We start from the raw sequence: 22,899 nt of genomic DNA, 5'->3' as shown, positions 1-22,899 counted from the left end.
TAGACCTCATTCCAACTCTGCGCGGGATTCTCGCTAAAGTACAAACAGCCTTATCTCCTTGATTGTCTGACACGCCTCAGTAATTTGCATTTGAAATATCTCACATCCTTTTTATTATCTTTTTGAGGCTTTTATTACATGTAATAGAAAAGTATTTATGCATGATATACTATCCGATAATTCATGCATTTTTCACGTTGATACTAGATTTACAGCCAATCGTTCCAACGTTAAAATGCATGCCTATTTAACTTCTGTAAATTATCTTCATGTCTTCGCCCCTCGACCCAAAATTAGCATTCTCAAAACGTTTCGTCTGATTAATGTAATGCGAAATATGTGGACGTCGTTTTGTTTTGTTGCATGATCGCAGTGTCTTGAATAAACGGTTGAAGGACATCGGTCTAGCTCGGGCAGTAGAGCGAGGGAAATAACTGACCACTGTCGCTGAGGGTCATCACAGCGTCCCCTTTGCCAACTTGCAATTTCCCCACGTGCTGCCTGGTCTCTTACACACGGATCACGTGGAACCCGCAGACTTTTTTTTAAAGATCCAAACCTCTACCTATTTGTCACACACCTTCGCTTTATGTCTTTTATTTGAAGTCAGGTCGTGACTTAAGCATTACTTTACCTGGGACTATCAGCCGGGGCGTGCATGTACGTAAATAATTCTACTCTACCGGGAAAGTTGAGAACGGGATTGAAGACCCACGCTTGAGTAGCACGCAACTAGCTCAAGGATCGATTGATTAAAGATGGGAATCGAGGACGACAAGGGGACCGACATTCCTCTCCTGGTAAGTGTGATTTGCCTTTTTGAAATGCGTTTTAACCCTTAATCCCACTTCAGGGTCAAAGAAGGCACCTTGCATGTTATGCGTTGACGATTTTATACCGATGGCACTCTTTAAATCTGCGTCTCTGTAATTGTGCAATATTCTATGACGATTTGACAACTCTTTTTTTCTCAACAAAGTTGTAACGTTCAGGTGACATAACTTGCTCTCGTGACAGACAATGGTGTCACAACGTATCATAATTTTGATATATATTTATAGTTACTCTATATAGGTTGGATAGAACAATTTAAGTACTTTGTGACTTGCTCCAGTAACGAAGATGATGCGTCATTATAAAAGAAAAAATAAGTTGCATCTTTTTAAAACATATAAAACAGATTTAAAGAGATTATAGATGTTGATATTCTGTGATTGAGTATTTTCTAATATCTTATAGCCTCAAGCATAATTATAAAATTATCATTATTATTATATTAAATGTAGTTTTGTTAGTGTATAGTACGTACATGTACATGCACAAACTTATTGGTACACGTTTATGAGATGGAAACGGGAACAATATATCCGCAGTTTGATAGCACGTAAAATGGTTAACCTTTGGCGGTATACAAATGTGTATGCTTATTAGAAGTGCCAAAGTGTCATCACATTGGTGGTTGTCTCAGAAATATTTCCTACATTTGCACCACACAGGTATAATGGACTTAAATTGATATGTGGAATTTGCTGTTTGTAGCCACCTACAATGTGCACGTACTTTTATTGTTCGAACTGAAAAAAGAAACATGGCAGTGTCCATTTACATGTATATTGTTAACTATTGAAATGTTTTTTTTAATTATGCGTCAATGATTCCACAAATTAATGTTGGCATAAAGAAAAAAATTAAAATATCAACGGAAACTATACGATGATTTAATTCATTAAGATTAAGTATGCTCAGTGCGTTAGGATATGGTGTAATTGATAAATCACTCTTAATGTAGACCATTTAACCTAATGTTGCCCTTTTTTACATAGAATATTAGTCCTTCAACTTTCCAAACTCGATACCATTAGATCCAGTTGCATACCAATGAAGTCTTAAATGGCCCTTTAATAACTACATTAGGTATTTCATTTGTTTACTTGTGTAGCATTTTCTAGAGCGCACCTTGTTTCAAACATGATATCAAATTGCGTGACAACAGACAAGTTTCGAGTATTTTCCATTGATTATTGACACCAACACTGTTATCCCATGAAGACTGGGCAGCCCACAAATAACTGGGCACATCATACAGATAATACCTATAATATAACAACAACGGTCATTATTTGTATTTTTGAGTAATCAGACCCTGTAATTTGGAGTTCCCAAAGTAACCAGCCGGGGGCAAGCTCAGTGGTTTTCATAATCGCTTACCCCAGTGCTTCTGTAGTGCAAATGTTGTTGATGAAATTTACGTTTTAAATCACGATAACAATCACGATAACAAAAGCGGGTTAAAACAGAATAATTTGCCCATCGCATTATGAAACTTCCTACACAACAAGTTCAATAACCAAAATGTGGATGAACGCCTTTCACGACAGTCTTACGAGTTGTGCATTCATTTCAGCCCAGCTTTAATTAAGCTTAAACCGAATTACTTACAATTAGAGACACTATGATTGGAATTATTCAAACCATTCATAATCCATAATGAGATACGTTTAAAAGATAAAGATACTGTAGAGATTGTTTAAGTGGGTGTAGTCACACACTGAAAACGTACTGGTTTCACAATCCAAGTGCATATAGCAATAAAAGACGCGACAAAAGAATCGTAATATGGCCCACACCTGAAAGGTAATACAGTTTGTGCAAGTGTTTGTAAACTACTCATCCCCCCAATCCGTGCGTCTTGACAATCGAGACTGGGTCTAACACCGTATGAAGTGCAGACACCGGAACAAACCCTGCCTTTACTGTCAAAGCATCCGGAACGGCCTACTAGTACAACTTCTCCAAACGGAACGGTGCGCTGAGAATCTATTGCTAGCCCTACGTGGCGTATATCACAAGTACGTTTTTTTAAAACAATTTTACACAAAATGCAAATACGGGCTTATGTCATTTTTAAGGAGGGGGGAAGCAAAAAAAACAAAAAACAATTGATCAGTTAAGAGGATATTATTATTACGCCGTCGATGGCAATATTGATTGTCCATATAATATGTTCATCTATTTTTTAATCCGAAAAAAGGCTATCTAATGCAAATTTGAATGAATTTTGCTATGGGCAGTTAAATTTTCATTTATCTCTTCAACTGTTTACGAGACATGTAAGAAAAAAGTTGTGCGTGCTGGTAAAAGAAAAACAAGGCATCTCCCAGCAGCTAGCTTCCATATGCCGCAATACTTTTGCCCACTTTACCAATTCGTTAACAATAAAGGGAATACGCAAACAATTATATAAGTAATATATAAAATCTTTAAATTATCATATAATTGTACACATATCCCTAGTTTTATCTAAGTGTTATTTTCAAGCGCTCAATAATAAAGATACTCTAATTGGTTGTTATTAGGTACTCAGCAACAGTGCACTGGTTGTTTTGCCTTGTCGACCGTTGAAGTCGTGAAATAATTCAAGCAAGGGTGTGGCATCCCTTGCGCGTGATCTCTTGCATCTATACTGTATATCAGCTACATGTATGAAAATATTTCATAGCAGTTTGAAAAATAATCTGAAATATTCATGTACATCTGCCATGTTACATCAGAGTGGGCTTGTTTTACTTGTATTCCAAACCATCATGTCTTAACCCTTTACCTGCACCTCTTACACTGTTTGCAACATTTTTTAAAAACAGCATCTGGTCTACCAGTATGACGCAGTTTATTCACTGCCTGTGCAGACACTTTCAGGCCTTCGTCAGTCAAAGCTTCAGAGGTAACTTCAGGGGGGACACCCAAAGAGTTATTGGAGGACAAATTAGACAGGTGCTTAAAAAGAACAACAATAAAAATAGTTTCGCTAGCATGGCGTCTCAGATACCACTTAGAGATAGTTAATGATGTGCACTAATGTCCAAAGGACGTGACCAGTATACGTTATGTTATCGAAGAGGAGCACTGGGGGCCTAATAAATAAACGCTTAGTTAAAGAGAGTGATGTAGCTGAATGTTAAAAGATATTACTATATACACGTGTGTTTGTAACATACGTACACACACTGGACAAAAGAAGTGTCACCCCTACTGAGCCAATACTATGGGGGAGATAAATGACTGTGGAATGATATGCTCCTGGTATCATTTTATTAACATCAAAATTCACAAAAAATCACAAAATAAGAACAAAATATACATTCTACCAAAATATGCAGTTTCAAGTCCAAAATTAGTACTTAGTGGCATAGCCACGTGACCTAATAATAGGTGCCAGTCTACGAAGCAAGGTTTCATATAATTGTCTGATGCGTTCAGGGCTTATGCTGGCCCAAGCATGAAACACTGAATATAACAGAGTTTTTTTGCTGGTTAGACGGGAATTGGTAAAAAAGTTTTGACATATCATTCAACACATTTTCTATTATGTTTGCATCCGGACTCTAGGCAGGCCACATCACCCTGCGAATGTCCTGTTGGTCAAACCAAACATCAACTGCTCTGGGCCTGTGACAAGGAGCATTGTCATCCTGGTGAACAAATGGATAATTCCTGTCACCAAACATGTTAGTAATAGATGGTAGCAAGCCTGACTCCAAAACATCGATATATTTCTAGTTATTCATGTTTCCATTAACCACTATCAATTCGCCCAAGCCATGGATGCTGATGCAGCCCCAAACCATGATGAATATGCTGCTTCGGGTTCGAAAATTCAGTGCATGTGGTTCAAATGCTTTACCAGCAGTTTGCCAGCATAGTACCCGTATGTCATCAGAGGTCATACAAAAGCGACACTCATCAGAAAAAATATATAGGACCAATTGTCATGAACTGTCCAGTTCCAGATCCTGTTGACCCTAGTTTACTCTACGTTGCCTGTTTTGTAACGATATAAGAGGTTTCAGTCTTGCTACCCTGCTGTACACTCTCTGAGCATGTAACCGACGCCTAGCAATTTTCACAGACACATTCATATGTGTGAAATTGTTCCATTGTGTTGTCAACTGACAAGCAGTGTCGAACTTTGACAACCTCGACATCAAAATCAGTCGTCGGTCTTCACGGCCAGTATTTTTTCTTGGACGACCCATCAGAGGCAATTTGTCTCTTGATCCAGTGTTTCTATACCGAGACCAGACCCTCTGCACGGTTTTGACTGAACAATTCAATTGTATCGATATTCTGACATTGCTTATATTCCGCCTCTTCAGGTTAATAACTTGCACCTATAGCCGTTAGATAATTGCCTGTATCTTGCCATATTGGAGGAAGACAGGAATGACATTTGCTGTACATGTACAAGACCAACAATACAATTTCATGGTATAGCGGTTTTATACTAATTAGTCACATTATAAGTAGACCAGGCATTATAAGTACCCAAGATCTGCCTACTTTTATTACTCTGAGTTAGGGGGTGACACTTCTTTTGTCCAGTGTGTGTACATGCTTTGGCAAGTTGGTAGAATTAAGCTATTTGGAACTGTAAAGAAACGTTGCTTACCAGGTCTCAAACTGCATGTTAGGGGGTTATCTTGGCGTTTTTCTATGGGCAAAAAAGAGAATCAAGGCAAATAAATAAATAAATAAATAAATCTTGTCAAACACGCATGTATATTGCATGACTAGCTTGAGCACACTGTTTCTGCCACTATCTGACAATTGATAACGAATTACGGATACAGGCAAGCACTGTCCATATTAAAGGCAATTCACTACAATTTATAACCAATTCACGTTCAGGTACGACCTAAGATCCTTTTAGACACATGATCTGAGTTGCTATTGAAAACAAGAAATTATAATGAGGGTGTGTATTACCACAGAAGTAGAGACAGTCTTTCTCTACTTTTATGGTATTTCGAAAAGCACAAATCCGTTTTGTACGATGCATTCAAACTAACGTCTCATATGTGTCGGGTGACAAAAATATTACAAAGCTAAGTAACTTGAGTGTCTGAAAGATTTATACTACATGTAGTAAAGTACTTCTAAGGTCGTAGACAGAAAGCACCTGGCTTGCAAAACAAGCACGCTCTCACTCACGCGCCCGCTCACCCACGCACACGCGCATTCGTGCACAGAAGAAGCCAAGCACATGAATCTTGCATTCGCATGCACGCACATGCAAAAACAACTTGGGTTTTCTTGATAACAGAGCTTTATATAACTTGCAATTATAAGTCATAAGAAATGAGTGTCTTAAAAGGAATTCAATATATTTCGATTAAAGAATCTTTCCACCGTTAGAGTCTGGTTTACTGTCCTTTGAATAAGAACTACTGATAAATGACAACTCTTTGTCTAAAGATGCATGTAGCAGAAGTTATTTTAACACCACAAATTTTAAAGTCAGAGAGCTCATGTTTCCAGCACAATTCACCCGGGTCCTATTTAGCGCGGAAGGTCATGCAGTTACACACACTTATCAAATTGTCATTGGGGAACTGAGAAAGAGCTTTAAAGAATCCCATTGGTATTCTCTGCTATAACAGTAGTAGTCTGGGTGACACCAAAGAAAGAAAGACCTGTAAATTAAATGAAATCACACTTGAAAGGCTCAGTGGTGGTTGATGATGAATATTATGAAGAGATTCGGTAACCTGAGAAGATGAAAAAACGCCATTCATCTCGACGTAAATGAAGGCACTGCTAGGCCCAAAAAGAAATTATTTAATTTAGAGAAAAATGCATACCACCTTGGTAGCTTATACTGGAGTATAAAACCAAACCAAAACGTGTGGGTATGTTGATTACATGCGTTAGAGATGGATATGATTCGTTTAAAACATCCCGCTTTAAAGAACCTTGAATGAAGTGGATTAAACCCCGTTCTTTGATAAAAAAGGAACTATGTTACATCCCGAAGATCACAAAAAGATATGAATGACCCAGAATGCAATATGTTCCATATGAAACAAAACAAAACAAAACAAAACAAAACAAAGCCCCCCCCCCCAAAAAAAAAGCATAAAAAAGTTACACAAATAATCACAAGTAGTTAATTTTTTTTCCACGAATGGCATAACATTCAAGTAGTACTTACTTTAGTGTTGCATAACGGCAACAACAATAACGAAAAAAAATCCATGAGCGAGCACACTGTCATAACACATTATATCTATGAAATGTGTGACACATGCCCCCTCTGGCAAACCCGTTATCTGCATGTGCGTGCCAAGGACTGTCACTTTTACGGCTGTCGCGTCGTGTAATAAGAAAATAAACAAAACAAAATATAAATCGGTCCGCAACTTGCTTTTTGACCTTTACGTCTGTTTCGAAATTGACGCCAATTACCATTCCTCACATATAGACAAAGAAAGCGTCTGTCTGGATATTTTCTTCTACCTAACATTTTTAATCAGCCCGAGTGCGATGCGTTTTTTATAAACAAGGTAATAGAAAATGTCAACTGGGCAGCTTAACCCAGATAAGATATATGTGCAAAGGACTGGCAGGTTGATACAAGTTTTCAATATTTATGCTGATATGTGGCTCATATCAAACCACTTTTTTACGTCAAGAGAAAACCAAAACATGTAGTGGCATTTCATTGAATCATGGTGGATAACTTTGGAGTAATCAAAATTCTAAGTTTGTTGTGTTTTTTTTTCACCCAGTTTGCATCTTTTACAAAATTTGCATTTCGTGGCAAACATTTTGTTTTATATTTGAACTGTTTTGTGTTACTTGTAACTGCGTTATTTATATATATGCGATGTATATTCTGTACAATATATATCCACAAGTAGCAACATGAGTATTAGATGTCAATTCTGTTTACAATAAGCGTGCACCTACCTTCCTCGCCACTAGTAACTATATGCTTGGCCAAATTACAGTCTACACTGTACAGGTGTTAATTTCAGTGCGCGTGCGTGCTTGTAATGAGGTTCAATTGGTGGTATTATAGACAAAGCGAAAATATCTCTTTCCATTAAGTTGACTTATGTCAACTGCACACCTTTGGTATACGTACGGTATCATTACAGGTGGCACATCTAAAGGTATACAATTTCATGATAATTTCAGATGCCCATAATACATGTACCTCATGCTTGCCTCTCTCCCTCGAAAAACAAATGAAAAATAAATAAGAACATGGCGAAGAATATTTGATTCTACAAAGAACACCTTGGTGACAATAAATGCCTCTACTGTGTTGAAGGATGACACATTTTGAGTTGTTGAAAATAGACGAGTGCACTTCATGGTCAATAGACCGTGTAATATTTGAGCGATTGATGTAAAGCACGTTTAAAACACAATGTCAACCAACTCTGGGCTGTGTGTCATATTTGTGTGTGTGTGTGTGTGTGTGTGTGTGTGTGTAGTTTACATATTTCTAATAAGCTAGCGAAACATATAGCAGGGTAGTGCACATGATGCAACAGAGTTCACTTCAAATAAGATGCGGCGTAAATAAGGATACTGGTATATTTCCTCCCAACTCCAAACTGCTATATTATGTATAATACAGGGTTCGTTTTCAAATGTGTTTTTATCCAGTTATATTTGCGGTTACGTATTTACTGTTGTGTATTGATATTTCATTCCATTCATTTATTCTTTATCTAGACTGTCACAACCCCAACAGACTCTGAAGCACCTGATATTGTAGAGAAAAACACGCACACAGGTGAGTATTCAGTTTTTCTGAGGGTTAATACATGAAAAACTTGGTGCAGAGGGTGGGCTTCAGGCTGTAGGAAAGCGAGAGCACCCAGGTCGCATGTTATTTAGGTTATAGCCATTCTGCCTTAAATTTTTCTTCACGAAATGTGAAGCACACAATAAGTGTGTCGTTGCTGGATATGCTCCAAGTGAATTCAAAGAAGATATAAAGAAAAAAAAAACAGATTTTTATAATGCTGATATACTTAAAATAATACCTAATTTTGCAATTCTAGATGATGATGATGTTCCCCACCTAAAAAGGCAGAAGAAGAATAACCTGAAGGTTGACTTCAAGGTCGACTATGAAGGCAACATCTTCTTAGACGTAAAAGATGTATTCTGTGAGCTGGCAGAATTAATGTCCAAGAAAGGTGCGGAAGATAAAGAGTGGATTGAAACCGCCAGGTACTAGTATATGGCATCAGCTATAACTCTTTACAGTTTCTGGTCAAGTAGGGCTTTTGATTGTGAAGGAACATAAATGAAAGACTTAACAGCAGTTTCGTTCTCCATCCGTTTGACCTTTGACGTCATTGGTGTAAAAGTATACAGAAGATATCCCTCCTCTCTCTCTCTCTCTCTCTCTCTCTCTTTTAAAAACAATATACGGTAGGTATGAATCTTTTTTGTCATATGGATGGGCTTGATAATTTTCTATAACCACATTGTGATTTTAGGAAGATTTATTAGACATTTTATGAAAGGACTTTTACATTATATAAATGTACTACATGGTCGTCCTTGCTTTTGTTATCGTATCTCATACATGTATAACAGTTATTTCAAATTATCTAAACATGAGAAATCCCTCTCTCTGTTTCTGCACACACACACACACACACACACACACACACACACCATTACCATATATATATGCCCTTTTTCCTCATTTCTAAACCTAGGTGGGTCAAATTTGAAGAGGATGTAGAGCTGGACGGTGGAAAGTGGTCCAAACCCCGCGTGGCCACGCTGCAGATGAACCAACTTCGCACATTCCGTGATTTGCTGGCCGAAGGAGCATATCTCCAGGATCTGGACGGCAACACATTCCCTGAGGTTGTCGGTAAGAATAAAACCAACTGTTAAGTCTAAGAACCCGTAAACAAAACGTACACACAATGTTTGAATATGAATATGGGATGATCAAATTTGCCATTCAAAGTTAGTTATTATAAATATCACCTTACTTATATGTGGCCTAGAAATTTAAAAATCGCGTATGAACACTGAAATCGGTCGAATGCGAGTGCCCTTCACTATAATCGCTGTTGACAGTTTTTGACCTTCCTTCAAACCAACTGAATATCACTCATATGGATATCTTTATTTCTTTTAGATTCTTTGGTGGAAAGGCTATCACGGGCAGTCCCAGAAAATATTTCAGAGGAGAAGTTGAAAGACGTGCTGCTGAGAAAACATCATCACCAGCACGAAAAGAAGCCAAGCTACTCGCTAGCCAACTTTAAGCGGAGTTTATCCACGACAAAATCGGAGGAGGCGTCCGCTTCAAACGGTAAGGCAATATAAATGCAACATTTTAAATTAAGAATTTTATCATGAGGTACACACTGTACCGTCTTCCTAAGCAATGTTAAGCTTTTTAATACATATTACCAGGCGAAAGTTTGCAATTATATAAGATATCGCTATAAAATACCAAAATATTGATCTTTACCAAAACCAAATTACTGTGGCTTGTTGTGGAGTGGGACGGCTTGTAACCCATATATTTTAATACTTAAAAATTTTAGAATATTGTAATCGCATGGTCTTTGCATTATGGTTTTATAACGAAAACTATGTGTCCGGAATTGCATGTACGGGCATAAGAAGAATATGAATACTGGTATATGCCTAATCTGCAATATTTAAAATTTTATTATACTTATATTAGCGAAATCGCCTATATATCTGTATCGCTTTGAATCATATAAAAATATATGTACGTGCATACTTATAATTTATATATTTGCGTGGTGCAATCGCGCTTTTCCTTTTTTCAGTAAATGATAATTTGCTTATATGTTAAATTTTGCTGGGTTGGCATTCAATATGGACAACATTAATTTTTTTAGAAATATGACCATTTTCAAAACATTGAATTGTATTGATCATTCTGATGATCTTCTTCTTTTCTTATATATTTGCATTTATGAAGCATTTGTTTTTTTTAAATTAAAATGTATTTCCTTTTGAATCAGAAGCTTTAACCTATATTCCATACCAAATGCCTTCCCCCTGGAACCTGCTGTTCTTTCTTTGCTTAATATGTCGTCTGCTTTAACAGTGCTTCAGGCAACAATTATAACTTGCCAAACGCATGCCTTTAAACTGCATTTTAACCAGGCTTTAAAAGCTTTGAGAAAAAGAATGGATTGACAACATCAACCAGTTTTACCAACGGTACGTCACCCATATTGAAAGATAATTTATCCAACCAGATGCCTCTTGAAAACGACCTTCGAAAAACCAGACCTCTCAGAAGAAACTATTCCCTAATTAACACAGGTAACATTGATGATTATGAATCTATGATGGTTACACAGACCGCTCAATGCTTTCTCTTTTACCTACCAATGTGAGCGATATATAACCATGAGATAATATTTCTAATTTTCTGATGAATTCGTAGTATCATAGTGTTACATTATAAAGGAGTAGAAATGAAGTGATCGAGCTCCCCTGGTGATGCCTGCTACGTTACGAAAGCCAATAAGAATCGTAATTTCTGTCGTATCGTGTACTATGAATCTAACGTAGAAACCAGAATAATGAACAACTAAACTGATTTCTGCAAAGATCAATTGCAGTCAACTTGAAAGTACACGTAATTTGTAAATACATTGACAACGTAAATATTTACAGAAAATCATGTATCAGATTTTAATTATCCATTTTCTAGGTGATAGGAGATTATTCAGCAGAAGTGAGAGTACCAAAACTGATGGAACTGACCCCGAAGACCCCGAGAGTTTTGGGACCGATGGTGATGACGTATTTAAGGACAGTGATGAAATATACAAGGTAATCAACATTAGCCCGTGGGCAAAAAATCGAAATCATCCTCCGTTAGCGATTTACATTCACTTTGTTTTTATGATAGCTTAGGTCATAAGCTTTTGTTTTCAGCTTATGTGAGATTAAACTGGTGGTGGTGTGAGTGCCGAGCCGTTGCCATGGTAACCCATGGGTTTAAAATTGATGTGTCTGAGACCCAGAAATGTCTATGGTTTTCAAATGCATTGAGATGTCACATTTTACTGTCTATAATCTCAGTAACGGGCCAGATTTGCAGAAAAAGTGGTGTACTAATTTCATTCATTGTCTTTATGTGTTAATGTGTTCTTTATTGTGTTCACACTAAAAGGATACTGAACCAGTCTTCTTGTACATTCTGTAAGCTCTGTTGAAACATGGACAAAATTACGTTATAATGTCCAAGGTTGAAATTATAGAATTGACCTGCTTGTTTGATTGTTACAAATGTTAGGTGAAGGTTCTTATTGTAAAATTGCGACAAAAATATCAGAACCCTCACGTGCCAATTATTCTATTCTATTTTATCGAAATTATTTCAGCCGAACCAAAATTTCATGAGAAAGATTCCAAAGGGTGCCGAAGTGTGTAACATACTTGTGGGCAACGTGGACTTTCTGCCGAATCCTCTGTGTTGCTTCTGTCGCCTGTCCAACGCTTCCATTCTGGGTGACATGACGGAAGTACCGCTGCCCACGCGGTTCATATTCTTACTGCTGGGACCAGCGAGGGATCCGGAAAGCAGTTATCATGACCTTGGCCGAGCTATGGGAGCTCTGATGTGTGATGAAGTAGGTCGTGGTGACTTAAACGAAACAAGGACGTATATTATATGTTATATGTTTTAATTTATTTTCGATTTTGACTCACCTTTGGTTGATTTAAGTTTTGGATGTCTCGCTTAAAATTTGTAGCAATTTTTAGCAATATCTTCTGTAGAATACTTGCATTTTCAAAGTAATTTTCAGAGTCATTTTGTGTCAAGGTGTTTCAAGAATGCGCCTACAAAGCCCACAATATGCAGGAGCTGGTGGATGGAGTGGATGAGTTCATAGATTCAACTACAGTGCTGCCATCTAGCGAGTGGAACCCTGCCATACGCGTCGAGCCGCCACAAAATATCCCCTCGCAGGTAGGCCTACGCATTTGAAAAGCGCATTTTGATTCACATGCCAGAAATGATAGCACTGAAAATTGCAAAAGAAATCACTGTTTCGGTGTTTCTGTCATCTTTTTTTCAGTTCATCAAAATAAGAAAATGATAAATAAGAAGTTTTATTGAAGTTAATGCCTGTTGAAAAGAAGAGGGACGTGATAATATTGAACCATAGCATGTCCTTGAAAACATACGGGGCTAATGTACCAAGTCATCATCAGGAAATATTATTCTAATAAAATCAAATTACTCAAAACCACTCTTTTATCTTTACAGGCTAAACGCAAGAAAAAAATGAAAAAAACTATGATTGGAAGGCGCCGATCAAGTGTTGCCAGCGCCATCTATTTTAAAGCACGTCGGTTTAGTTCATTATTGGATGAAGATGATGAGGAGGAAGAAGTGCCTGGTCATGCAGACCCCACTTTGATACGGACTGGGAGGTGTGCTGTCACTGTTTAGTGTTGTAAAGCACGGTTGTTAATTTTTTTCGTTAATAAATTTTAATCAACATGGGCCCATTTTGTTATGTTAAATAATTGGCCTTGTTTTGTTTTCAAATAGACATATTTTTGTGTCAGAATATCATCTACTGGTATTTGATATAAAAATAAATAGGCCCTATGCAAAATCCTTTTTGTAAAAAATTATTTATAGATACTATGTATTGTTTGGCAGTGATTGGAATTCAAATCCACGTCAACTGAAAACGTTGTACACCAATGCAGGTCTACCTATGCGTAATTCAATATTAAACGTCGATTTGGCTCCCATATTATCTTCCATTCTAACTTATTTCTATTCCTAGGCCCTTTGGGGGTCTTGTTGACGATTTCAAGAGGAAAATACGATGGTACCTGTCGGATTTTAGAGACGCTATTCATTACAAATGCTTGGCGCCCTTCATCTTCTTGTACTTTGCTCTTCTGACTTCGAACGTCACGTTTGGTGGGTTGTTAACTGAGGGAACGCATTCGCATTTGGTAAGTTTCGGTTATGGTCCTACAGATGAAGCTAAAATGAATTTAAAAAAAAATGCTGTTTCGACTGTTTCGTCATTATGTTTCTTTCTACGTTTGACTTCTCAGTTCCAATGAACATAATGAAGATTCTGTTTTAGAGCATATCTTCAGATGAGTCAAATTTCAAGAAAAAAAAATTATGTTGTGGCTTACTGTACATTATTATCAGCATTCATGGGTATTATGAACAAAGGTCTATTAATTTCAGGGAAATATTGAAAACATCCTTGGTGCTGCCATCTGTGGAGCAACGTACGCACTATTCTCTGGCCAACCGTTAACCATCATCAGTAGTACTGGGCCCATGCTGATCTTCGAGAAAGTTTACTACAAATTTTGCAAGTAAGTTTTTACAAGTCTTACGGGTACAACGTGACACCTCGGCCCCCTTTTCCATGTGGTTGAAGTTTTATATTTAACATCAACCCAAATCCGTTCTTTGGAAAAAATAAATGGTCGGGATCACTTCACTCCAGTATTGGAAGTGGCCAAGAAAGATGTCTCATTTCCAATTTTTATGATATCTATAATATATATATGTTTATAATTTTTATAACAACACTTTCTCCATTGCGAAAATGTTGACATTGTTTGACGCACCGATAAACGGTCATTGCATTTCTGCCACAGGTTGAATTCCGGTAGTTCAAATTTTTTACAAAGATGACAAATTTGAAACCATAATTCATCTATTTAAACACGACACACACTTACAGGCGCTAAAGTATACTCAATGTGAAATACTTAATACACTCATAACATATGCCATTAAAATACCCCTGCTTTTCGCTTATAGCGACCGTGGCTGGGATTACCTGGAATCCAGGGTGTGGGTCGGACTGTGGATAAGCATCATCCTTCTCGTCATCGTCGCCTTTGACCTTAGCGCCCTGGTCAGGTACATTACAAAATTCACCGAGGAGAGCTTCGCCATGCTTATTTCCTTGATCTTTATATTTGAGGCCTTCGAGAAGACCGTGTCTATATCTGACCACTACCCAGTGCACATGCATACAGAAAGGGCACAAAAACACGAGTGCTATTGTCTGCATCCCAACATGACAGGTAAGTGCTCCGCGTCAAACTTGGGCGCGTTCTTGTATAAAGTGGAAAGTACATTTACATAGGCGATGTAAGAAGTGGTAGGACACCCAAAGGGTCGGGACACTATCAAGCCGTTAATATGTGCTCAATACATGTAATTTTCAGATACCTTTAATTCCTCGGATATATATACTAGTCTGCATCTGCCGTTTAACTGCACTTTCAACCCAGGAGAAGACGACTTTGGCCATCTACCCCACGGTCCCGAGTGCATGAACAGGTGAGAAATAAACGCTGAAGGTAGCGGTACTGAAACAGGAGCGGATTGAGGCCGTCTTCTGGGTCTTCCGGAAGACGGTCATAATTTCAACTTTACATTTACAGGAATCTAAATTTTTTTCTGTCGGATGACGGTCAAAAATGGATAATAGATCAACAAAGATAATTTGGAAGACTGTCAGGAAATATCTCGTCATCCGCCCCTGTGGAAGCACCGTTGGAATGGAAGGTTATTTCATGCCATCTTAACAAACAGGCTTAAATACAAACCGTAGGGTGACATAGTCCCCGAAGTTGCGTCACAGGTCATGAGATTTTGTGGAGATCAAAACACGTGCTCTAGTATAAAATTGTAAAAATGCTCTAGTATAAAGTTGTATGTTACATATAGTTTTTAAATTTTACTACATAACAAGGAAATGTAGACCTCTACGTCAAAGGATTATCTGAGGCAATATCGATGTATTATCATAATATTATCAAGTTACATGATTTAGTACATTGATACCCATACATTACTGTAAGTTTATACATGTTGACCTTATTTTCGGCATCCTTTATTTTCAAAATAGAGGCGCGTTTCACTTCGGTTCTTTGAATATTAACTGCTCTATATTAAAAGTAATTAACCCAATGCCAATTTTTTGGACCGTGTCTCCAACTTGGCTATGCCGTAATATTTTTTATTACGTCAAACATTGAGGCAACATGGACTTTGCTGTCTTCCAACATGACATTTCTGTTGTGAGCGCGCCATTCCTTACTTGTGGACAATATACTCATACAATATATTTATCCATCTCAATAGTTAAGTGACTACACTTTTTTTCAGACCCATAGTGTCAATGTTCGAATGCACAGCAGATGGAGGTGTATTACATGGTCCCGGTTGCTTTGAGGAGAAATTTGTAGAGAACGTTTTCTTCTTCTCTGTACTGCTATTTTTGGGGACATTCATCATCGCTTGGAAGTTGAAACAATTTAGAGCTAGTAATTATTTTCCAAGCAAGGTAATTTTCATTTGTAAATTGATAAAAGGTGAAACACTGTCACGTCAGCTTAATCTTTGTTTTGCAAATGTTGAAATAGAGAAAAGCCCTCAGAGTTTTACAAATGAGATAAGGTGCCACAATACAATGTACCTAATGGTAGTTGTCGATACATCACAAGGTTATTATATAAAATAAGTTTTTAATATTAAGTGATTTTACATTTTAACAGACTGCTTCAGGAGCATAGGGCTATGTTTGCATCGAAATAAAAAGAGTTTTGTTATTGGTTACCGTGTATATTAGAATTATTTGAGACGGGTTAGTATAAATAACGTCTAAATACGCGACTTGACCACAGAAGAAATTTGTGATCGCTTGGAAGCTCATAGTAATGATGAGAGATGCGCGAGCTTATTTAAAATATTGTAAAAATGTGTTTGCATATAACGTCTTTAATGAATGGGGACATGAAACTAAAATGAGCGTCGAGAAAAATGTATAACCCGTTTTCACAAAGTTTTTCTCAAATATTGTTGGCCATCGTGCCAGTCCATTTAATATAACGTTGAAATGTTAATAGACTATTTTATTGAACAATAAATACTTCCTTCGTTTCTATTCACATAAACACAGGTCCGCTCTGTGGTGAGTGACTTCGCCGTTCCCATTGCTCTCGCCATCATGATCGGGGCTGATCGTATTGTTTCCATTGATACGCCAAAACTGAACGTTCCCAGCAAAATACAGGTAATAATAGATCAAGAGCAAATGAAGTTGTATCAGTAGTGTTTTCTTTCTGGGTCGGATGAAAATTTGAAGTTTGCTTTATTTAATTTTGTATAACTGCACCGTGAACACTAACTATGTTTTGCGAACACATATTGACTTTGGGGCCATCTACTTTTATCCTCCTTTTTCCCAAGTATAAAAGACTCCTTTTTCAGACCCCCTCCCCCCTTCAGAGAATACAAGGTGAAAAGCTAAACATGATAACATGATTACCTTTGCCTTCAATTTGGATCATCATTTTCATTCTTTTTTTCTAAAGCGTACAAAGGGTATTACCCTCAACCCCCTCCTCAGTGTACGGTTTGTAGACTTGATGAAAATTGTGATGAAAATAGATGACCCCTTTTGATTCAATCTCCAGCCCACCTATGAAAACAGAACCAGCTGGATTGTCAACCCTCTGACCGAGAACAACCCATGGTGGTTGGCCCTAGCAGCCATCCTACCAGCCGCCTTGGCAACAATATTGATCTTCTTGGACCAGCAGATAACGGCTGTCATTGTGAACCGTAAGGAAAACAAGTTGAAGGTACGCAACGCAAATACCCTTAGCAAAATGAAAAGTTTGCAGCAAACTTGCAAAAAATTTGCAGCAAATTTGCTGCAAACCAAATAGTTTGCAAGAAACTGTTTGCAGGTTGTTGCAAGAAAAATCAGAGTTGTTGCAAATTTGCTGCAAATTTGCAGGAAGATTAAAAGTTTGCAGGTAGTTCGCAAGAAAACTATCATTTTCTAGCAAATTTGCAGCAAATTTGCAAGAAAGCTTCTATTTTCTTGCAAATTTGCAGCAAATTTGCAAGAAGACCCTCATTTACATAAAAGTTTGCTGGATGTTTGCAAGAAAGACTATACACTGTTGCAAATTTGCAGCAAATTTGCAAGAAACTGCTCATTTACATAAAAGCCTGAAGAAAGTTTGCAAGGATAAATATACCCTGTTGCAAATTTGCAGAAAATTTGCAAGAAAACCTTCATTTACATAACATTTTGCAGGAAGTTTGCAAGAAAGCCTAACATTGTTGCAAATGCAGTAAATTTGCAATAAACTCCTCATTTACATAAAGGTTTGCAAGAAACTCAGCTTTTATACACACCAAGTTGATTCATTTGCAAGAAATTGTTTCATGTTTGCAGCAAATTTGCAAATTCTTTTTCATATAAAAGTTAGCCTGAGTTTTGCAAGAAAGTCCATACCTTTTTTTACTAACATACAGTTAAATTAATGATGTTTGCACTGAGCATGGGTGTCAGGAAGTGCCATTTTCAAGCCAAAATATTAGTATTAAGTTAAAAAAAAAAAAAGGCCAAGTTAACTAACAGCTTATGAGATTTTTGCATGAAACTAAGAAATTTATAAACTTTAGTTTATGAGAAGTCTGAAGACACCTGAAGACACTTAGACATTTGTTAATAGTTTGGGAGAAGTTTGCAAGATGACATTTACTTAGTTTGCATCAAATTTTCGAGATACTCAGCAGTCTACTTACAGTTTGCGATAAGTTTGCAAGAAACTTAGACATCAACTTACAGTTCACAAGAAGTTTGCAAGAAACTTAAACAATTACTTACAGTTCGCGATAACTTTGCAAGAAACTTAGACAATTAATTACAGTTCGCGATAAGTTTGCAAGAAACTTAGACAATTACTTACAGTTCGCGACAAGTTTGCAAGAAACTTAAACAATTACTTACAGTTTGCCATAAGTTTGCAAGAAACTTAGTCAATTACTTACAGTTCGCCATAAGTTTGCAAGAAACTTAGACATCAACTTACAGTTCACAAGAAGTTTGCAAGAAACTTAGACAATTCCTTACAGTTCGCGATAACTTTGCAAGAAACTTAGACAATTACTTACAGTTTGCGACGTTTGCGAGAAACTTAGACAATTACTTACAGTTCGCGATAAGTTTGCAAGAAACTTAGAAATTAACTTACAGTTCGCAAGAAGTTTGCAAAAAAAAAAAAAAAAATGGCTATTAGCTTACAGTTTGCAAAAAACTTATAAAAATAGAAATTAACTTTTTTTTTGAAAAAATCAAGATTTAGGCATTTGAAAACTTCTTTTCCATTCTCGAAACCATCCTTACTCAAACTAACAAAATTGTACTAAAAAAAAAAAAACAAACTATTCATGTTCAGTTATGGATTTTGCCCACTTTTTGGCCAAATTTATTTATTTACATAACCCCACATAAAAAAAATAGTTCCAAAGGTTTATATAAATGATTATTTATTCATAATAACATTTGTACTTGATATAATTTAAGTTCTTATGTATTATTATCAAATTAATACTTTGATTTACTGCTTATAATACCGAGTAACCAGGATGATGTTAAGATTTCATAGGGTTTTCATGATTTAGGCAGATTTGGAGCAATACTGAATTATGATGTAACCCACCAACTATCAATGAACATAAAAATCAACACTACAGGGGATGACATTCCTGAGAAGTACTTCTTAAAAACAAATAAACTCTTTAGCCCAGGGTGAGTTTGCAAACCAGTGTATACTGATGAGCATGTGAAGATCACTTAATTGACTCCCAGTAATTGCATGGGCAGTGGCATACAGAAAAATGAGCAAAATACTAAGGTGCATTGTCAAGTTATGATCAGGGTAAATTGGTTTGTCACATGGGTCATCACAGGTATCTCCATTGAAATCATCATCACTGTCACTATAATCACCATCACAGTGCACTTCATTACTCAACTCTTCTTCGCTATAAGAGAAGTTAGGACCACAGTTTTCTTTGCCATTGTCATTTTCACAAACTTCTTTTAGTTGTGTTATTGTGTCAGATATGTCACATATAGCTGTTGCTTTAATATTCTGTACATCCAACTCTTTGGCATTCTCAGGATAAGGTCTTTATCTTTTGGGTCTCACTCTACCAAGTTGGTCAGCCATCTTGTCTAAAAAAAATAAGAAAAAAAGAATTATGAAAAATATATGTCACAATAAGCCTAGATTGATCAAATTTATTATAACAGGTCTCATTGATTAAATAAAAGATGTACATTTTCAGTCCCCATTTACTATAGATTACTAAGTAGCATTGTATTCAAAGCAGAAAGATTCTCATTTCATTATATAGCACCTACATAAACAAACTGATTTCTATCTAAGCAAAGAACAGTGGTCCTTCAATTGAAATGCATACTAGTAAGGGTGGAACTTCAAATTCAGTGTCCTTGACACATCTGGTCTTTCAAATTTTCATGGATAATTACAGTGCAGCAGAATGGCTGTTTGGTTCTTTTATGGAAACTACACACCTGAGAGATAATTAACTGTCTAAGCAGACCAACATATTACACACTGATTCTTATCTGAGAGGTCTTTCAATTCAATTTGTTAAATCTCTAAGCCCTGTGGTTCATCAGAATGAAACAATGAAAGAATTAAATGCAAATTATTAAAACTTAAAAAAAAAAAAAAAAAAAAAAAAAAACAGCAAACCCATGCTTATTAAGTTCAGTTGCATATATTCCTTTTTTCAATTATTTGTCCTTCTTGAAAAGTAATCATTATACTTGGATCCTCGGTTTTCAGGATTTTTAGCTTACATAATTAGTGAAGTATGAATAAAGTTTTATTTACAGTTATTTGTGCATTGATTATTTAATTTTCCTCGACTTTAACACCCCCCCTCCCCAATCCGACATTCTTAATCTAGTAAAAATGTATTTCTGCTTAAGCATGCTGTGGAATGGACATTTAAGAATAAAACCCTAGATGTCACTCAAATCATGTAAATCACAGGCTCTTAAACTCTAATTAGTGCCTGAATACCTTTAAATTTCTTCTGCTAGTTTGTACATTGATAGTCTTCATATAGCAATACATGTATATATTCCTTATGTCTGTGGTATTGGCTTGTTCGAATAGAATTGCACTGTAAAATGATCAAGTAAATGTTGATAGTCCTTAATGCTAGAAAATTATATTTTCCCTGGCACTTGTTATTATTTTCTGAATCTTTTCTTGTAGTTTTTTGTTCTTTTTTTTCACTTTTGACCTTCAAATTTTTGCAATGTATTAAACTTATTTTTTAAGAGACACCTGCCAGATTCCCCCACCATCCCCCCCATTCAAGTCTCTGACATGCTCATCTTGCAAGATGCTGAGAGAAAGGATGAAACCTGTTCACACCTGACTGTTAATAACTGATCTGTATCTAGGTAAAGATCATGGACCTTAAAATTCCTACTTGCTTATTAGAGAAGCATTTAACAACAAACAAGTATCTATCCCTTAAGGTACATACTGTCTTTCAACAAGCTTAGCTGAACAATTCCACTTCTAAGAGTATTTACAGGTCATCAAAGCTTAATGTGACTACAACTCAATTTTAAATTCTATATTATCTGACAGATATTTTAGGACTACCTAAGCTATTTAGCTTCACTGGATTATAATGGATTCAATTAAAAGCATTTCACTTCCTGACAAATAACCCAAATGACTGTAGAAGGGGTTCTAATAATGGAAAATTGCATTTTGTTATGCATATACCTAGAGACATCAAAATTTTATCAATTTTAGGATGCATAAATGGTAAATTTTTGCCACAAAAGCTCACCAATTGCTAGTAAAAATTTTAAATAGTACTAAGATAATTACCGCAAGACATCATTCAATACTGCCCGAAAAATGATATTTGAACAAAATTTTCTGCTAGCTTGCTATGCCGATATAATCCAGGCAGATAAGTAAGATATGTACTTGTATGTTAAATTTTCAGCCAAAATTAAAAATAAGGAGCAGTTAAAAGCTCCTTTTTGCTGATCAAGTGATTTTTCCTCGTCATGTCTAATAAATTATTCTAGTTGTATAACAAACTAGTAGAAGTAGTTAATAAGCATTTACTGAGAATCCATGTTTCACCACACTCAGTTCAAAATGTACCTTTAACTATGGTAATATACACAGAAACCTACAGCTAATTTTATTAGATTTTGTTAAACTAGAATAAACTAAATAGGGAATGACAGTAGACAAGGATAATATTTTATACACAGTTAAGTATCAAACTGTCATGTCTTAAGAAACACTAAAGGGAATCCTCCTTCCAAATTCTTAGTTGACACTCACTCTTATAAAGGTGACAATTTTCAATTGGACGACAACTATCTGAAATGCTCAGCCCACAAGATGTGCTGCTAGCGAGGAAGAGCCCTATTCACACCTGACTGTTAATTACTATAGCACTGATCTGTATCAAAGATTCGGGGACTATTGTAAAGTGAATAATTATTTGTTGTTTAGGACAAGCAAGTCCCCATCTCCTAAGACTCAAACTGTCTCTTAATAAGCTTTCCTAAACAATTCCACTTTGAAGAATACAGCACAGCAGAGCCTAATCTAACTGTAACTCAAAAAATTTAATGTAACCTGACATATAAGTACATTTGGGCTATTTAACTTCACTGGATTGTTATAGACTTGATTTAAAATGTCGTCATTATTTGACACAAAGCTAAAATGTAAGCAGAAAAGATGCTTTTAATGTAAAAATGCATTTTATATGGCATTTATCAGTTTTATGACATTAAAATTATTTAACTTTTATCAATGTCAATTCATAAAAGATACACAAACCAAATGCTCCTTTTAATAAAACAATGCCTTAAACATAATATAAATCTGATGGTAACTTAGGAATGGAAAGAAAAAAAAGTAATATTTACTAACACTCACTATTTAACTATCTTGCTAGATAAGCTGCTACGTACCTTTCACTGCATGGTTTGCTAGTATTGCTGGGATTCATCTTCCGCGAAATAAAGACACGCGCAGCCTTGACGACTTTTCAACAATTCCACCCCAGTAAACAATAGTTGGTCTGGATGCAGGAGCAGATCTGTAGTGGTGTTGGCAGAATCTACCTTTTCTAACAGTTAGATCAAATTTAAGATTCTTGGTCCACGGAGCTCTCATGAACGGCGA

The 22,899-nt window shown here is 36.3% G+C and overlaps 1 protein-coding gene and 1 long non-coding RNA gene across 3 annotated transcripts in view; one reads left to right on the top strand and one right to left on the bottom strand.

The window, feature by feature from the left end:
* The first annotated feature begins 283 nt into the window (after positions 1–283).
* The window catches only part of LOC106158747 (electroneutral sodium bicarbonate exchanger 1), a 30,962-nt gene continuing 8,346 nt past the window's right edge, over positions 284–22,899 (top strand). Inside the window, exons 1-17 of one of the 2 annotated variants that reach the window (XM_087009180.1) lie at positions 284–800; positions 8,524–8,584; positions 8,856–9,027; positions 9,525–9,685; positions 9,959–10,135; positions 10,969–11,130; positions 11,525–11,646; positions 12,201–12,449; positions 12,644–12,790; positions 13,091–13,257; positions 13,623–13,797; positions 14,045–14,178; positions 14,633–14,901; positions 15,046–15,160; positions 15,992–16,169; positions 16,785–16,898; positions 17,302–17,469. In XM_087009180.1, coding sequence (XP_086865306.1) covers positions 759–800; positions 8,524–8,584; positions 8,856–9,027; positions 9,525–9,685; positions 9,959–10,135; positions 10,969–11,130; positions 11,525–11,646; positions 12,201–12,449; positions 12,644–12,790; positions 13,091–13,257; positions 13,623–13,797; positions 14,045–14,178; positions 14,633–14,901; positions 15,046–15,160; positions 15,992–16,169; positions 16,785–16,898; positions 17,302–17,469 — 2,613 coding nt within the window. In that variant the 5' untranslated portion in view covers positions 284–758. The remainder of the gene's footprint in view (positions 801–8,523; positions 8,585–8,855; positions 9,028–9,524; positions 9,686–9,958; positions 10,136–10,968; positions 11,131–11,524; positions 11,647–12,200; positions 12,450–12,643; positions 12,791–13,090; positions 13,258–13,622; positions 13,798–14,044; positions 14,179–14,632; positions 14,902–15,045; positions 15,161–15,991; positions 16,170–16,784; positions 16,899–17,301; positions 17,470–22,899) is intronic. The other variant, XM_013534832.2, reaches the window with a different exon arrangement.
* Positions 19,076–22,882, bottom strand: LOC147763152 (uncharacterized). Its single transcript, XR_015333580.1, has 2 exons — positions 22,686–22,882; positions 19,076–19,862 (listed from the first exon to the last, which is right to left on the bottom strand). It is a non-coding gene; the product is annotated as an uncharacterized LOC147763152 (long non-coding RNA).

Source organism: Lingula anatina, chromosome 3, assembly GCF_051362555.1.
Source record: "Lingula anatina isolate TDL-2025a chromosome 3, LinAna3.0, whole genome shotgun sequence".
Lineage (NCBI taxonomy): Eukaryota > Metazoa > Brachiopoda > Lingulata > Lingulida > Lingulidae > Lingula > Lingula anatina.
This window is presented reverse-complemented; position numbering and strand designations above follow the sequence as displayed.